The sequence below is a fragment of the Pseudorasbora parva genome, chromosome 2 (genome assembly GCF_024679245.1).
Source record: "Pseudorasbora parva isolate DD20220531a chromosome 2, ASM2467924v1, whole genome shotgun sequence".
NCBI classification, from domain to species: Eukaryota; Metazoa; Chordata; class Actinopteri; order Cypriniformes; family Gobionidae; genus Pseudorasbora; species Pseudorasbora parva.
Window position 1 is genome coordinate 17,088,939 of NC_090173.1, and position 17,516 is coordinate 17,106,454.

At 40.7% G+C, this 17,516-nt stretch overlaps 1 protein-coding gene across 1 annotated transcript in view; it reads left to right on the forward strand.

Annotated features, from left to right (window-relative positions):
• arhgdia (Rho GDP dissociation inhibitor (GDI) alpha) overlaps positions 1-13,699 on the forward strand; it is a 33,498-nt gene extending 19,799 nt beyond the window's left edge. Inside the window, exons 2-6 of the mRNA XM_067457474.1 lie at positions 3,225-3,420; positions 8,939-9,022; positions 11,256-11,332; positions 11,725-11,788; positions 13,362-13,699. Coding sequence (XP_067313575.1) covers positions 3,234-3,420; positions 8,939-9,022; positions 11,256-11,332; positions 11,725-11,788; positions 13,362-13,561 — 612 coding nt within the window. The 5' untranslated portion in view covers positions 3,225-3,233 and the 3' untranslated portion in view covers positions 13,562-13,699. The remainder of the gene's footprint in view (positions 1-3,224; positions 3,421-8,938; positions 9,023-11,255; positions 11,333-11,724; positions 11,789-13,361) is intronic.
• Positions 13,700-17,516: the final 3,817 nt, after the last annotated feature.

Below are 17,516 nucleotides of genomic sequence, written 5' to 3' on the forward strand. Positions count from 1 at the left end.
AGTTACAAACGACATTGGTATACATTTCTAACTTTAATAGCATTTGAACAGAATACGTAAAAGGTGTGCATCATCGCTGACATCTAGATGAACACTTTACAGATAGTATTGATACTGTAAGACAGTCATTCTGTTCAAATGCTATTGAAGTTAGATATATGTAGCGATGTCGTATGTAACTTTAGAGACGGTCCCTACATTTGTGAATATTGAACTTTTTTCTTTTTTTCTTTTGCAAAAGGTGGTTTATAAAACAGGCTTTAACTTTTAACAGCGCTTATCAAAATATCAATTTCTACCGCACTGGAATTAAAAGCACGCCGTTGTTTCTCCATTTTGATTTTAGATTAGCCTCAGAAGCAGTTTGCGAGTTGTTGGTTGCTTGGTAACGGGCCTGACAGTTGATTACCAAACTCGATTGAGTGGTTTAAGATATCCTAACTACAGATCAAATTTGATTTTGTAAGATAGGATAAGAATCCTAAATCAAGTTAAGATTTGCTTCTGTAATACGAAATTGTGAAAAATCCTAAATTAACTTATCATATCTTAAGATAAGACCTTAGATAGAAAGTTTCTGTTATACACCCCCAGGGAAAAAAAAAATATTGCATTTTAAACATTTTTATTTTAAACTAAACCTTCCTCTGATTATAATCCCCTCAGTTATAAAGGCAGAAATGTCAACACAGACCTACTTTAGGTTTTCAGCCCTACTTTTGATGTAATCATTCAAATAATGCCATGAAATGCTGCCTTTTACATAAATCTTTTTTTATGGATTCTTTGGTTGTTCACATTTTGCATCGTGGAAATGGCTCTACAAAATGTGTAGGGCCTGTATTTGTCAGTAACTTGCCAAAATCACGAGTGTGAAAGATCACGGCGAGTCGCGATTGCTCTTTTGCAGATGCATCTTCCATGTGCCAAAGCAAGTTGAAAGTGATTCAGTTCTGTTATGAGTGTGATTTTGTGCGTTTAGCACGCCAATACCATGTAAGGAAAGGAAACGCCACAGTGGGGTGTCTCTATAAGCGATGTGTGCCGCAGCTCTGCAGAACAGGAAACTACAGAAGCTGCTGTGAAGGTGAAGCAGTCGTATTCTGACTTTAGTGCTCAAGCACGGAGAGAACACAAGCACTTTCTGTTCCAAGTCTACTGCATTGCAGCACGAGAGTTTCCCAGACATCCCCTCTGCGTTCACTTCTGTGTCCAGCGTACACCTTTGAAGGGCCTCACTGGGTGAAGACGTGAGGGTGTGTTTTATGACATGTGCATGTAAACATACAGTCAGTGAGGCAATCAGAGCCTAATTCAGGAACTGACAGTCAGAGTAATTTGTCATGAGTCGTTAGTTTGCGAATGGTTTGTTTTGCACGGAGTTAATTAGATTAAAGTTCTTATCTACAGGCATGACATTATGACCACTGACAGGTGACATGAATAACACTTATCACTTCATAAGTGGGTGGGATATATTAGGCAACAAGTATATATGTGTTAAAAGGTGGAAAAATGGGCAAGCATTAGGATTTGAGTGAGTCTGACATGGGTCAAATTGTGATGGCTAGATGACTGGGTCAGAGCTTCTCCAAAACTGCAGCTCTTGTGGGGTGTTCCCGGTCTGCAGTGGTCAGTATCTATCAAAAGTGCTCCAAGGAAGGAACAGCGGTGAACCGGCGACAGGATTACGGCCGGCCAAGGCTCATTGATGCACGTGGGGAGCGAAGGCTGGCCCTTGTGGTCCAATCAAACAGCTAATGTAGCGTAAATTGCTCAAGAAGTTAATGCTGGTTCTGATAGAAAGGTGTCAAAATACGCAGAGCATCACAGGTTGTTGCTTATGGGGCGGCATAGCCGCAGGCCAGTCCTGGTGCCCATGTTGACCCCTATCCACCGCCAAAAGCGCCAACAGTGAGCACATGAGTACCAGAACTAGACTATGGAGCAATGGAAGAAGGTGCCCTGGTCTGATGAATCACGGTTTCTTTTACGTCACGTGGATGGCTGTGTGTGCGCATTTAGAGGACACAATTGATTGATCAAAAGTGACACTAATGCCATTCTTTAAAAAAAGCGGAACAACTGTTTTCAACATTGTCTCTATTTATAAAAAAATATATATATACCAGAGCGGGACGCCTCATAATCTGAAAGCCACGCCCACCAAGAGGGAAACAAACCAACCGTCTAAATTGACTTTCTATTTGCGGGAAGCGGCCTCCTTGTTATTTCTGACTTATAACAAAAAAACTAACAATGTCTAAAAGCTGATATGTGACAAGGTGTACAGAAAAAAAATCTAAAAAAGCCAGAACCAAAAACCCAGAAGTATTTATAAGCTGCTGGCCCCCAAAAAACGAGGGTTTAAAGATATAAAAGTGAATGAGACAGAGCGCGACATGTGAGATTACACTGAGAACTACGCCCACTGGAGGGGAAAGTAATCAGCAACAGGAAATATAACATATAAAACTGACATTTGGATATTCGACCAAATGTTTACTTCACACGTAGGCATACTGAGTGTCAGAATCCCAAAAAGGACCCATTATTCCTGCTAAAGCGTCACGTCTTATTGCCTGTATCCACTTTTGTCTCCTTAAACGCTCGTTTTTTTTTGTGTTGACTGTTTACACAGTTTGCACACCTTGTCACATTACTAAAAACAGAACAATGTCTAAAAGCTGATATAAGTCCGAAATGACAAGAATGCTGCCTCACGCAATACAAAGTCAGTGGAGAGCGTTGGATTGTGGCCTAAATACGCTCTGTCTCTATTGTATAATGTTTTGCTGTTTTTACTTTACATGGTCTTGGTGAGCATAAATTAACTTTAAAAAATGCTAGCATACATTACGTAATCTTTATTTATAACTTGTACATTTGCAATAAATTGGGGATTTTAAAAACTTATTAATTTTGAATCATGAATTAACCTAAAAATAGGCTGCACACACAGCACTGTGTAGTGTGTTTGAGTCACTGCAGTAATTGGCTTTGACCATTAATGCAATAGTGCTGAATACAGATGGCCACAATAGGCTGCTTCCGTTGCTGTGTGTGTGTGGGGTGAATTCATTTCAAATCCATTAATATAATAAAAAATTAACACGCTGGAGGAACTGATCACATGACATTATGTGGGTCAGATCTCCATTGCTACCGTTTATTCGTGGCATGTTTGTTTCCTTTCCCCTAACCTGGCTGATGTTTCCCTCTAGCTGTCAATCATGGCCGAGCAGGAGCCCACACCAGAGCAGCTGGCCGCTATCGCAGCGGAGAACGAACAGAGCGAGGCTGTGAACTACAAGCCACCAGCACAGAAGAGCCTTCAAGAGATCCAGGAACTCGACAAAGATGACGAAAGCCTTCGCAAGTACAAGGAGGCGCTGCTGGGCAACTGCAGTGTTGCTGCAGGTGTGTGTCGCTTTCTTGAACACCCCTCCCTCACTCTCTCCCTCCCTCCCTCGCTCTCGCTCGCTCTCTCTCTCTCTCACACACACACTCACTCTCTCACTGCTATGGCCTAGTTTGATAAATGTTTCTGTATACACACACACACATAAGGTTGTAGTGCACCATTCTCTTTCCCAGAATTCATCCCATGGACCTGTTCTTCTTTCAACACACTTTGATTTTTAGCTTATTTGACTAGTATGTCTTGGCATGCACTAAAGCCGTGTGGGGTGTTGGCGGGTGGTCCTGGTAAACCCTACGCTATGAGGACAAAATGTTCCCATAATGATGGCAGTATCCGATATTCTTGACCGTGTGGGGACATTTTTTTGGTCCCATGAGGAAAACAGCTTTTAAATTTACTGATGTTTTTTATTTTGTGTTGATGTTACATTTCATGCATGCATGAAATCACTTAAAGCAGCACTAGGTAACTTTTCAACTTTCATAATATATTTTCAAGACTCTTGTGATGATACATCGACTTCCAATAGGTTGAATGACACGTCTGCCATAGCCTGATGGGGTCTGTATCGTTTTTAATCGTACTTTTAAACTTCGGGTTTCGGGTAGTAACCCGAGAACAAAAAGAACTACAAAATTCAACTGCTTTACGGCATATACGTCACTTCCACCAACACCCACACTTCCTTAAATTCGGACGTGCGAGCCCAACTTTGTTTGTCGTATAATATAGTCATGTCCGAAGCAGCAGAGACAAATAAGAAAGAAAAACTTTTTGGGGGAAAGCAATAAGAGGAAACGAAAAAGTGATGGGATTAAAGGCAGGACGAGGATCAACATATGACCAGCGTTTGCTCGTTGGCCTGAGCTGAAGGAGGCGTGCCCGACCGATGCTGTCATGCTTGTTATAGTGATTACCTACCACTCAAACATTGAACTGAAGTATCATATAGATTTTGTAAAACGCTAACCAATAGTAACCACTACTATAATGACACTGGCTTGTAAACATGAGCATTGTGATTATTTGGCGTTTGAAAAAAATAAAACCCATGAAATTATATTCATATGAAATGCTGAAACATATGCCCCTGACTGTAACGTTACCTGGGATGAAGACATTTCACACGCGATGCAAGCAGAACAACTGCATGTGAACTCCTCCAGCAGTGTTCAGGGGAACTGTTAGTGCTGCACCGACCCGCGGGGATGCTTTTATGAAGTTATTTGGCCCACTCCGCACCACTGTATATATTTTTACAACCCGCCCCGCACCCGCGACAATTAAATAGACATACGGGGTCCGCGGGTTATGAGACGACCCGCGCATTACATCCCCTGTTGTAGGATGACCGCTTACGACAGTAGTTGAGGACATCATTTTTTCCCAACTGTAGGGGGACCCCGAGAGCAAAAGTTGCCAAGTGCTGCTTTAAATACACATTGTTAGGGTGGGCATGCATTTTAAATGTGTGGTGAAGCAGCTGTCTGGGTATAACAAGAAAAAAACACATTAAATTAATACAATTATTGTAAGTCATATGGTGCATCATAACATGCAGGCAAAAATAACTAAAACAGAGAGAACCTTTACAGCTCCTCATGACAGTGTTTGGTAAATACAGACCTTTCTACTTCAGGGGAAGGTTATTCCAGGTTAAAATGTCATGTGGTCTGACTAATTATTCATAACGTTTGTGTAAAAATTTTTAGAGAAGATTTTAATCATGTGACACTTCAGCTTTGCATTATAGGAGTAATTTACATTTTAAAATGTATTGAAATAAAAATATTGTTACACTTTATTTTAAGGTGTCCTTTTTACATTACACATTTAAAGGTGGGATAAGTGTTATTTCAAAACCGTTTTAGAAAAAGGACTCGGGCCGAGTGGAAGAGTGAGAAGCGTGTCTATGGTGAGAAGAGAGGCTCAGTGCACGTCATTATTCAAAACACACGGGTCACACACAACGGACATTAGCCAAGAAAGAACGAATATATGCTGGATTTATGCGTTTGCTTGAATATGCTCGTGTGTCATGTTCGCTTGTTTGTCCATTTGCGATCGTATTGTCGCTCACTTCAGCGACGATAAAGATCCGTTCATTTCCACACCATATGGCACATTTAAATCCCCTCAGTGTTTCAAGCGTCAGCTCACAAAATGTGTTCGACAAGTAAGATACTCTACTCCTAATATATGTTTGTTTCCTCTTAACATCTATATAGCCCATAATTATAATTGTAAAACATAATTGTGTGTGACCCTTTTTGGGGGTAGGGGCGTCTTTGTTTTGGTGATTTGAAATAACAACAACGGTTACCAGATATCACTTATCCCACCTTTAAGTACAGAGTAATAATAAACTACTGTACTTACTAAAGGGTAAGGGTTTGGTTTAGTTGCATGTAACTATGCATAATTGACTGTAAATAGTAAACTACATTTAATGTAACAAGGGCACTGTAAAAGTGTTAAGAAATATTATAAATATCTTATTTTAAATGGAAATAGTTCACAATATTGCTGTTTTTACTGTTTCTGATCAAATAAATGCAGCCTTTGTGAGCATGACTTCTTTCAAGAACATAAAAAAGTGCACACCTCCCTCAGAACATTTGAACAGAAGTGTGTGTATATTCTGTTTTATTCACTGTCAGGAAAATGTTATTACCTTTCCTTTGATGATTACAAAACATGACATTTTAAGAGCCACTGAATTGAAACCTTTTTTATCAAAATCATATGAAGCCAACGTGATTACATAAAGTACATTTTCTAAGTTTTAAACTAGGTTTTAAAGGATTGTTCTCCTCTCCCTGAAGTTTAAATCGCAATCCACTTCTGAATGATATTGTTGCATCGTGATGTATTAAAGTGTAGCTTGTATCGTTCAATATTCAGCACGTGTTTTCATCCCGATACGCGTGTTGTTCCAGGACCATCAGATAATGTTGATCCAGGAATGTGTCCTCCTTTGGGTAAATCATGTTGTTCTGGGCTGGAGCTGTGGACTCGTGGTTAACGGCTCACGCCTCCGGCTGCTGTCCTTGTGCCAGCACCTTCTGAAGAGCGCTCAAAAACGAGGTCACGTCTCTCGAGTTCCTGCTCCTTTTTGCTTTCACCAGCAGTCTGCCATTACAATGCGCCACGGCTCTTCCCATCACCTGAAGAGCTTTTTGAACGGGCGTCAAGAGACGGGTGTTTAATCATCTCATTACTTACTGTAGAGCGAGTAAAGCAGCTCCCACAGAGACATCCGAGATCATGATGGATGGCCAACCGTAAACGTCAGCTGTGTATTTCTGTAGTTCCTGCGTTTAGCCATCAGTATTGCTCGTACTCTAAACAAAATTGTGAAGTTGCTTATAGAACATGCGGCCACAAATGGATTTGCAAAAGTTTGTTTTCCCAAATACACCCGCTCCCCATCTTTAATGGGTCAGCAAAACACCCGCCCTGATCTTGCGGCATTAGCGGAGCCAGAAGTTGAGCTTCTCAAACAAACAAAAGTGTTTTCTGGAAGTCATCGCTGTCAGACATTCCTTAGGAAGTGGAGCTGTCAGTGTCTCACTATAATTGTCTCTCTAAGATGGAATAGGGTTTGTTATTTTTAACATTTCAAGTGAAGTTGTATTCCAAATAAGACTTTATTCTGTTGAAGGTAATAAGAAAATGCTGTTTATGTAACACATTAGTTGGTGTTGTTAATCGTATGCATCAAGTTACTAACATTCCAGTGTTTTTTTTTTTTTTTTTTTGAGTGTCTGCTGGAGAGTGTTGAGTAGGTCATTTACTGTAAAAACAACCCCACACCATGATCCACCCGCCACCAAACTTTACACTCGGCACAATGCAGTCAGGCAAGTCCCATTCTCCTGGCAACTGCCAAACCCAGACTCGTCAATCGGATTGCCAGTCAGAGAAGCGTGATTGGTCACTCCAGAGAACACGTCTCCACTACTCTAGAGTCCAGTGGCAGTGTGCTTTACACCACTGCATCCGATGCTTTACACTGCACTTGATGTATGGCTTGGATGAGCTACTCGGCCATGGAAACCCATTCCATGAAGCTCTCTACACACTGTTCTTGAGCTAATCTGAAGGCCACACACAGTTTGGAGGTCTGTAGCTATTGACTCTGCAGGAAGTTGGTGACTTCTGCACACTGTGCACCTCAGCATGTGCTGACCCTGCTTTTGGATTTTTATGTGGCCTACCACTTTTTGGCTGAGTTGTTGTTCCCAATTGCTTCCTCTTTGTTATAACACCACTAACAGTTGAGTGTGGAATATTTATTTGTGAGGAAATTTCACAAATGGACATATTGCACAGTTGGCAACCTATCACGGTACCACACTTGAATTCACTGAGCTCCTGAGAGCGACCCATTCTTTCACAAACGTTTGTCTGCAAAAGCGTCTGCATGCCTAGTGCTTGATTTTATACACCTGTGACCATAGAAGGGATCGGAACACCGGAATTGAATGATTTGGTGGGGTGTCACAATACTTTTGGCAATATAGTGAGTATAGTGAGTTAATTATATTGTGTTGTTGTTGTTCACACTTGGCAGGTTTGATTGGATTAAAACAAACTCTGGTGCACACCAAACCCAATTTTTCACTTCCGAACAAAGTCTGGTAATATTCGACTGAAATTTAAATGCAATCCAGACCAAAGACATCTTCACCAAAAACAGCAAGCAAGTGATGTTTTTCCCCGTCATAGTCGCAATGTTGACAGACGTCTAAACTGCGGTCTCCTTGCAGCATATATTTGTCTGTGTGTGCAAATGTGGTACTGTTTGATTCCTTCACACATTTAATAAGCTCTTCACGAGTTCACAGCTGGTCAAAAAAACCACACACAACGAGTGCATTTAGCCCAGCACACAGCATTGTTTTAGATGGTTGGTAAGTTCCAGCGCAAAATATACGTCATAAACTCTGTCCAATCAGGTTATGATTGCCAAAAAGAGTCCGAATCTGTTTGGCCTGTTGGTTGAGGTTTGGAGAACAACACAATTTAATCTGACTGCGCTATTTTTCATTGTCATTTGTGATAAAAGAAAAAAAATGGATTCAAAGTTTTAAATTTTACCCCTCTTGTGCTGTATAGAATTTTGCACAATGAAAAAGACCAAATAGTAATCTTGCACCCAGGTGTGTGCTTATTTCTGTGAGAATCTCCCTAACCACTGAAATATGATTCGGTACGCAATTGTATCAATAATAAAAAGGATGTTTGGTGTCGTGTATGTTGGTGTTTGTAAGACGCCCTTTTCTGTAAAATATGTATTGTACAAACACACATGAATTGAGTGAGCAAGCATTTAGGTGAAATAATTAACTTTTTAACAATGTATAAAATATTACCCCACTCACCCCCCTCGAATGAATAAAGGGGGAAAGTCCCTCCCATTTCCTAAATTAAATTCAGGCCCTTGATGTACAAAAGTCAAGCAACAGATTTTCTTATGTACTTTTGTTGTGTGTGTTGTTCATTTTGCAGATCCCACCGCTCCCAACGTCCAGGTGACGCGGCTAACTCTTATGTGCGAGACGGCTCCCGCCCCACTGACTCTAGACCTGCAGGGTGAGTAGAGAGAGCTTGTTCTTAAAGGGTTAGTTCACCCAAAAATGAAAATTGTCATCATTTACTGACCCTCATGTCGTTCCAATCCCACTTTCGCTCATCCTTAGAACACAAATGAAGGTGCAGCTCTGGAAAAAATTGAGACCACTTAAATGAAAATTCTGTCATCCTTTACTAACCAAACAGTTATCTGGAGCCATTGACTTCCATAGTAGGAAAAAAAAAATACTATGGAAGTCAATGGCTCCAGTTAACTGTTTGGTTACTGACATTCTTCAAAAAATCTTCCCTTGTGTTCAGCTGAAGAAAGAAACTCATACAGGTTTGAAACAACTCGAGGGTGAGTAAAAGATGACAGAATTTTCCTTTTAAAGTGAACTATCGGTTTAACATTGAGAAATCCATGTTTTTTCCAGAGCTGTATGTGCATGTTCTTAATCTTACCGAATCATTTTTGTCCATCCGTGGAAAGGCATTAAAGATTTTCAAGCTTCCAAGTTTATGAAGACATCTTAATAGTAATCCATATGAATCGAGCTGTTAGTCTTCTAAAGTCGTACAATTAATTTAATCCATGTGTAAACATTAAAGGCATGGTCTACGATTTTTATATTATAAAACAAAAACCACTAGAACAGTGTTACATTTTGTTGACTTGTGCATTTTCCCAAATGATTGTTTAAATCTCATTTTCTTGATTTAGCGCGAGTACCATGTTTTACCATGCCTAATATCGATCTCGCTCACTGCAGTCTGAACAAGTGTCTCATAGTATTGACAGAGCGAACACACAGAGGAGAATTATGACATAACCTTCAACACACTCAAAGGTGTCTGATATGATAAAACCTCACATACACACGAGCGGAAGAAGTGGAAAGGCAAAATGACAGCTCTGCTGAAACAGGCTTGCTTGTGTGCATAAATACAAACCTCATTGTTTGAGCTTTTATTTAGGAAACATTACAAATTGTTTTAAAAATAAGACTTGGCACGAGACTTATAATTTTGACAATTTATAGTATGCATATTCAAATACCCCTTTTATGTAATCACACCACAACAATGCATATGATGTATTTGTCTCATTCATACCATTATTAGTGAGTGTTATTTATGCTATGACTAAGCCAAGCCAAACCTGTGGTGCAACATAATCTTACAGTCACATGACCTATAAAGCACAGCAGCCAGAGTGAGTGAGCTGAAGATGAGCGGACGGAGAGAGTGTGTGTGTGTGTCCTGCAGCCATCTGCTGGAAACAAGATTCAACTGCAGTCTGTCGTTCATCACCATCGTTAACAATCATCCTCATACCACACCTGACAATGGCAGCTCAACCTTCAAAATTCTCTCATATTTGTGTCCTTATGCAGGTCATTATTAGTGGTCAGCGGATATGAGTATAGAGCAAAATTAACAATCTCTTAAATATTTTTTTCTCTAAACATTTTCATTTACTTTTGTGAACATTTTTATTAAACATTGACCTTTTTTCAATTTAAGGGCTTATGGGATTTAAGGGCTTTTTGTGAATATAAGCAACTGATTTCGATGCGCACACTGCCGCCCACTCCTGAATACCGGTGTGTCGAGTATAAATCAAGCTTAAGGCTCATGGTACTAGGTTGACGAGATCGACCCGGGTTCGAGTTCGCCTTCTGCAGAGCTCGCTCTTTTCTCATCACATATCATATCGGAAAGGCATTTACGTTCAATAAAAAGGAAGAAAATGTTCTAAATGTGGAAATAAAGTGCCTAACGACGTTTAATATTAATAAATGCATTTATTGGGTAGGGAGGGCTTTTATTGTGCCATTAATGCAGCATCCATTTAATAAATATAGTCATTAACACACTGTTATTACTGGATCCTGGTAATGTACAACAATACTGAGGTGCAAATAGTATGTTTCTGTCAAAATAAAGTGTATTATATATATGGCATCTAATTACTATTTATACATATTGCAAAGAACTGCTACTTTTTCATTGTAAATAGAATAATATAGAATAATTTTCACTTGGTGTAAATAGCCGCTGCCATTAAAGGAATGGCGAATTTGGTTGGGCACTACCCTTCACATTATACACAAGTTATGACAGCGTTTCTGTTTCTCATATTTTGGTTTTGGCCTACTGTGAGGAATATTAATGTCACAATGTTTCGCTGGTATTCGCCGGTTCACCTCGCTGTAGTAACTTCAGAGAATGTGTTTTGTTCCTCTCTCAGGTGATCTGGAGTCCTATAAGAAGCAGTCGTTTGTGCTGAAGGAGGGAGTGGAGTACAGGATAAAGATCAGCTTCAAGGTTAGATGATCACAACAGGAAACACTTTAACCGCAGTAATTGCTAGGGATAAACGGCATCACAGCGTTTATCATGGTGTAACAATTTCCATGGCACATTAACTGAATCCTCACTGAATTTCCAGTAAGAATAACTGAAGTATATATTTTATAACCATGCTTTAGTGCATAATCCAATGTTATCGGATAATCCATTCATCTTATTTGAAGGTTGGATGCCCTGTATTTCCTTATCATCGTGTGAATGAATCTGCTGTGGTACAAACAGAGGCACATTGTGTACCGACTGCATGTAAACAGCATGTGCAAACACGCTGCACTGAACCACTTCCTGTTTATCAGCTCAGTAATGTGACGTCACTGGTCCACATGTGTGTTTACATCTGTTCGCAGGTAAACAGAGACATCGTCTCGGGGTTGAAGTACGTACAGCAGACCTTTAGGAAAGGGGTGAAGAGTAAGTGTACTTAAAAATGACAATCACATCGTGTTCATGGTACATTTCAGCTCAAGGTTGTTGTTTTTTGGATTCAGCAACATACAAAAAAATGCAGTACAACAAATGCTATGATGTTTATATTTTTCTTTGGTTATGTGAATAGATATCAGAGGCTTATTGATATTTAGTAAGTGTGCTTTTAAGCTGGTACCTTGACTTAAAATGAAAGCTCATTGGGGTATAATGCAATTACACTAGTGAGATTATTTTTATGGTTATGTATGTGTGCATGCATATACAGTATTGTATGTATGTACCCATATGACTAGTGCTATTTTGTGTAAAATGGGTGCAACTGGAATTTTGCTTGTTGACCAAAAAAAACTTTAAAAAAAACTTAAAAAAAAAACTAAAAGTTTGTACCAGGGTGTAAATGTTTTTTTTTTTTTTTTTGTACTGTCAAGTTGGGAATTTTAAAGAGTTAGTTCACCCAAAAATGAAAATTATTTCATGAATTACTCACCCTCATGTCGTTGGACACCTGTAACACCTTCGTTCATCTTCAGAACACAAATGAAGATATTTTTGTTGAAAGCTGATGGCTGAGAAATACTGAATGCCAATGGAGGCCTTTCTGAAGCCTATTTCCACTGACCCACTCACAAGACCCGTAAAAGGCACTAAAGACGTCGTTACAAAGTCCATCTCACTACAGTGGCTGTACAATCATTTTACAATGCGACGAAAATTTCGGCTAACTTTTTGAGCAATTATTTCTGTTTCCAAAAATTTGGGAAGAACATCACTCTTGCTTTACCTTATCATGTTATACCATTGACCATAAAAATATATGGACACCGCGATTTCATCCGTTTCCGCTGAACAGAGTTGAAGCTTTCAGACGGCCTGCACGGCGCTGACATCTTGGGACCGGAGTCTGCGCAGTAGAGAGCAGGAAGTACAGTCGCGATATCAAAAGCCCGCCCACACTCTCACAGATGCAGAACAATGAATTATGTTGGTGTGAAATAAACAGTTATGGAAATGTAGAAATTAAAGCTAAAGCTCCAATCTGCTCCCAAAAATCCAGAAAAAAAGTCCGTTAGTGCCTCAGTGACAACTTCACTCAGAGAAGCCGTCGATCTCAGCTGTCAATCATGTACGTCACACACCCCCTGTTTTTATAGCATCAAATAACTGACTCAAACTAAACTTATTTTAAAAATGAACACTTGAAATGAAATCATCGTGATGATAACTGCCTTCAATGACATAAACTAACTTTGGGGGAAAAATATTTGAGGTGTAATTTTATTGTTTAGTTTGCCTCGCGTCCATTAGAAAACGCAGAGGGGCGGCTATACTGGGACCGGTCACCGGGGGGCGATCGAGGCGCGAAAGCTTCAGTATCTGAGAGGGGTACCGCAGGCTTGTTATACATATAAAATACAAAAATGCACACAAGGCCATTTTTGCCCCATATCTTAAATTATGGGGTTTTTCTAACTGCATCAGTTTATCAATGTTTTTGCAATCTTTTATTGCACTATCCACCACTGACTGAACCTCTTCACCTGTTTCTTGTGTTCAGTTGACAAGTCTGACTACATGGTAGGGAGCTATGGGCCCCGACCGGATGAATACGAGTTCCTGACGCCCTTAGAGGAGGCCCCCAAAGGCATGCTGGCCCGCGGCACTTACAACATTAAATCCAAGTTCACTGACGACGACAAGCACGACCACCTGTCCTGGGAATGGAACCTCAACATCAAGAAGGACTGGAAAGATTGAGTTGTTTCCAAACCCCTGTTTTCCTCCTCCCCTACTTCCCCCTTCCCTTTCTTCCTCTCCAACCTCCCCAAAGTTATCTCCATCATCATCATCAATCACCACCACCATCAACATAATAGTACTGGATTAATTGATCTAGAGGAAAAGGATATTTCTCACTCCGTCCACTTTCCCATCTTCCATCCCTCCCTCCGTATTCCTGCCCCTTTCCCTCCCTCACCCCTTCCCCAAATGAGTATTGAGGCTTTTCATGAAATATATATGTGAAAACAAACAAAAACGTGCACAATCCATATTTTGTGTTTTGGTTTGTTTGTATATAAAAGTAAAAACAGAGGAAAAAAATATTCAAAAAAACCTCATGGATGCTTTTGGCATGGTTGTTATGAGTAATCTTCACTGCCCCCCCGTCTTCCTCCTGTGTCCCGAACCCTTCCCGTTTACCCCACGTCATTCCTTTCTTTAACATTCCTTGTTTTCTTTTTAACCATGATCTGCCTTTATGAGTGTATTGGGAGAAGGTGCCACTTGCTAATGTTTCGCCACCGGCATTCCCTCACAACTCAAGTTTGCCTTTGCCCAGAGGGAACGTGTGTCCGATGCCTTTGAGATGAGCCTAGGGTTAGTGTAGCAGGGGGTAACTGTAGGAATGTTAGCGATTATAGCGGAGCAGGTCTTTACTTGTCTCTCGGTATGAATGTGTGCGTGTCCGGATTTGGTTTTAGCTACGTAGGGTTCGCAGGATGTGAAGATTCTGTCCACTAGGGGAGCCGTACTAAGACTCAGCCTTGCCCTGCTCCAACGGCGTAGGGTTTTTTGTTTAACCATTTCATCGCCATGAGGCCTTAAAAATGATTCCTGTAGCAAGACATTGAGGAGCTGCCTTTTAGCATCTAGGTTTAAATCCACTCAAGTCTTTCGTCCTTTCGAGGCCAAGGTGCTTTTCCGACTCTTGCTCCCTCAAGGGACTGGCGGTCACATCTTCTGCCTCGTTCAATTGGCTCAATTCAGGATAGACCGACCTTGACGGCCAGTAGAAGTTAGTGAACCTTGATGCTGAGCAAACATTTCCCCCCCCAATTCAGCAATCACAAACTTCCCAAAGACGACTGGTGCTTCGTTTGCAGAATGTGCCGTTTGCTTGTGGTTTATGTGAGTTGCCAGTTAGGATGTTTTTTTTTAAAACAGATCTCAAGTATTGAACGACTAAGGAAAAAAAAAAAACCAACACCATAGATTGTGCCTCCAGTATTGACGCCCACGAGCCGCTCTCGGTGCGTAACCTAAGGGAAGGAAAGTCAGGACTCTAAAGGAGGTGCGTTTGTAGTGGGACAGATCTGGAGTGAACCTAAATCTCAACTCTCAGTTCCAGTCCAGGTGTAGTCTGACCTCAATGTTCAAACTAGAGAGGATGTGCTCATGCATCACTGTACTGTTTTTATACACGCTTGTTTTTGTTTTTTTCTTTGGTGACATTGCCTGCAAAGTAGTAGCTTGTTGTGCTGGTCCAGAATGCTGCTTCTGTCTTCACCTGTTTGTACTCATCTGGAGATTACTGTTCACCTGTGTCAACATTAAAGTGTTCAGAACAGACGGTTTCCTTTCGTCTTCCATTCACCCACATGAGTGCTGTACCATTGTTTTGTTTGTGTGTTACTTCACCAGGGTGATGTCTAGATGGTTAGCCTCGTTCTGCAAAACTTTTTGAACTTGGTAGTAGGCCAGTCCTGATTGTCAGCATTAAAGGGATAGTTCACCCAAAAATTGTATTTAGCCCATGATTTACTCACCCTCAAGTCATCTTAGGTGCATATGACATTCTTCTTTCAGACAAATACAATCAAGAGTTATGTTAAAAATGTCCTGGTTAATCCAAGCTTTATAATGGCAGTCCAAAATTTGAATCCCAAAAAAAGTGCATCCATTAATCATATAACTGCTCTACACTAGCCTGACAAGCCAGACCCACATCAAGATGTTTGGTCTGGAAACTCACCATTGACAGCTCAATCCGAGGGGCGGGATAAACGGTTGTCTTTCAAACTCCCTCTGCACGTGATAGGATAGCACTACCACCAATCAGAGCAACAAAGGTGAAACAGAGCTTGTTGATAGATTAAACATTCGCCGTATCCGGTCAGCAAAACTCCGAACACATCTCCCCTTATTAAGAATGACTTCAGTGCCGTTCTTTTCTCAGAGAAAAGCTTAACTCCAAGTCTTCCAGAGTCGCGGTCAAAGCGGATTCGAAAGACCGCCGTTCGCCAGTTTCTGTGTTTACTAGAAGCACGCAAACGCAACTCGGCCGTCGTCATTATGGCCCCGCCCACCGACTCTATACACGATGTGATTGGCCTGTCCAGATTGAGAGGAATACAGCTCAGAAGGGTATTGAGAGTTGCTAGACGACACTCGTGGGCAGATTAAATTTGCTGCCGCTAGGGTGCGTCTAGATTTCTAGGCTAGCTCTACACAGCTCCGGGGGGTTAATAAAGACCTTTTAAAGTGAATAGGAATAGGATTCACTTCAAAAGTGGAATAGGAAACTCAGAATTTATTTTTGGGACGTGCACACTGCATGAATATACAGTTTTCTGCTGCTGTCTGCGCATACTAACTATTTTCCAATGCTGCTTTTCTTTGTTTTAAAAGACTAGATATTTTTTATTTCGGGTCCTACTTAGAAGACGAGCACATGAACCACTGAACCGTGCTGCTTCCAGCCCTTCCCACAACTAAAGCAAATTGTTTGTGGATGAGAGTCCTAAACCAGGGCGATGACACTATTTAACCACAACCGCTCATACGATCAAGTGTTTACAAGTGTCCTCTCGATTATTTATAAAAGGGTTAAACCACCACTTGCAATCAGATTTGGAATTACAATCGGATTATTAGGGTGATATAGTTCGTGAGCATGGATTTGTTTCACATTTGGCCTGATGTCCACACAGACTGCGTTCAAATTGTATCATGGTCCATCAAAGCACACACAGGACAAGTTATGCTTATTACAAAGTGCCTCAACACTGAATATCATCTAAATAAGACTAACCAGAGACTAGTGCTTCCTCGTCATAGTCTAGTACCTTGTGAGCATCTTTAGTTCCTGTTGGACAGGTTCACCCAAACGGAAGATTAAAACTAGATTTTCTGCAATAGCTTGCTGAGTTTGTGTGAATGTGCGTCAGAGGCTCAGTCTGTGGGCGGCACTTGGGCCGAGACTGTTGCATGTTAGATTTTTCACAGAACAAGTGTTTCCATCTAGACACAACCCTACAGCAGATTCATCCTGATCACTCACTCACTCACACGTTCATCCATATGCTCAAGGTAATAAATGTATCAAACACCCTTCTAAAGCAAAGTGTGATTTAATATTGAACAAAAGTGGTTACACAACGCTGTGGTTATTCATAACATAATACATGCGATAAAGGAAATCATCTTCAGGGTGAATATGGTTACAGTTTAACCAATAGTGAGTAACATGGTCTACACTAAAAGGCCAACCCGGCAAAAGCACATTAGACGGCAAACGTCCTGTTAACAGACAACCACCATTTGGCTCTTGATATGTGGCACCTAACGATTCAGGGACGGGTTGTGCTAAATAACAGCCATCTCTAAACATCTTTCTGACTGTAGTTTCAACACAAAAACAAAACAAAAAGTAAGACGTTACATGAACGACTGAGGAAACTAAATCAGTGGCACGAATATTAAAGGGTTAGTCCACCCAAAAATGAAATTGATGTCATTAATGACTCGCCCTAATGTCGTTCCACACCCGTAAGACCTCCGTTCATCTTCAGACACAGTTTAAGATATTTTAGATTTAGTCTGAGAGCGTATACAAGTGTATGCACGCTATACTGTCCATGTCCAGAAAGGGAATAAAAACATCATCAAAGTAGTCCATATGTGACATCAGTTGGTTAGAATCGAAAATACA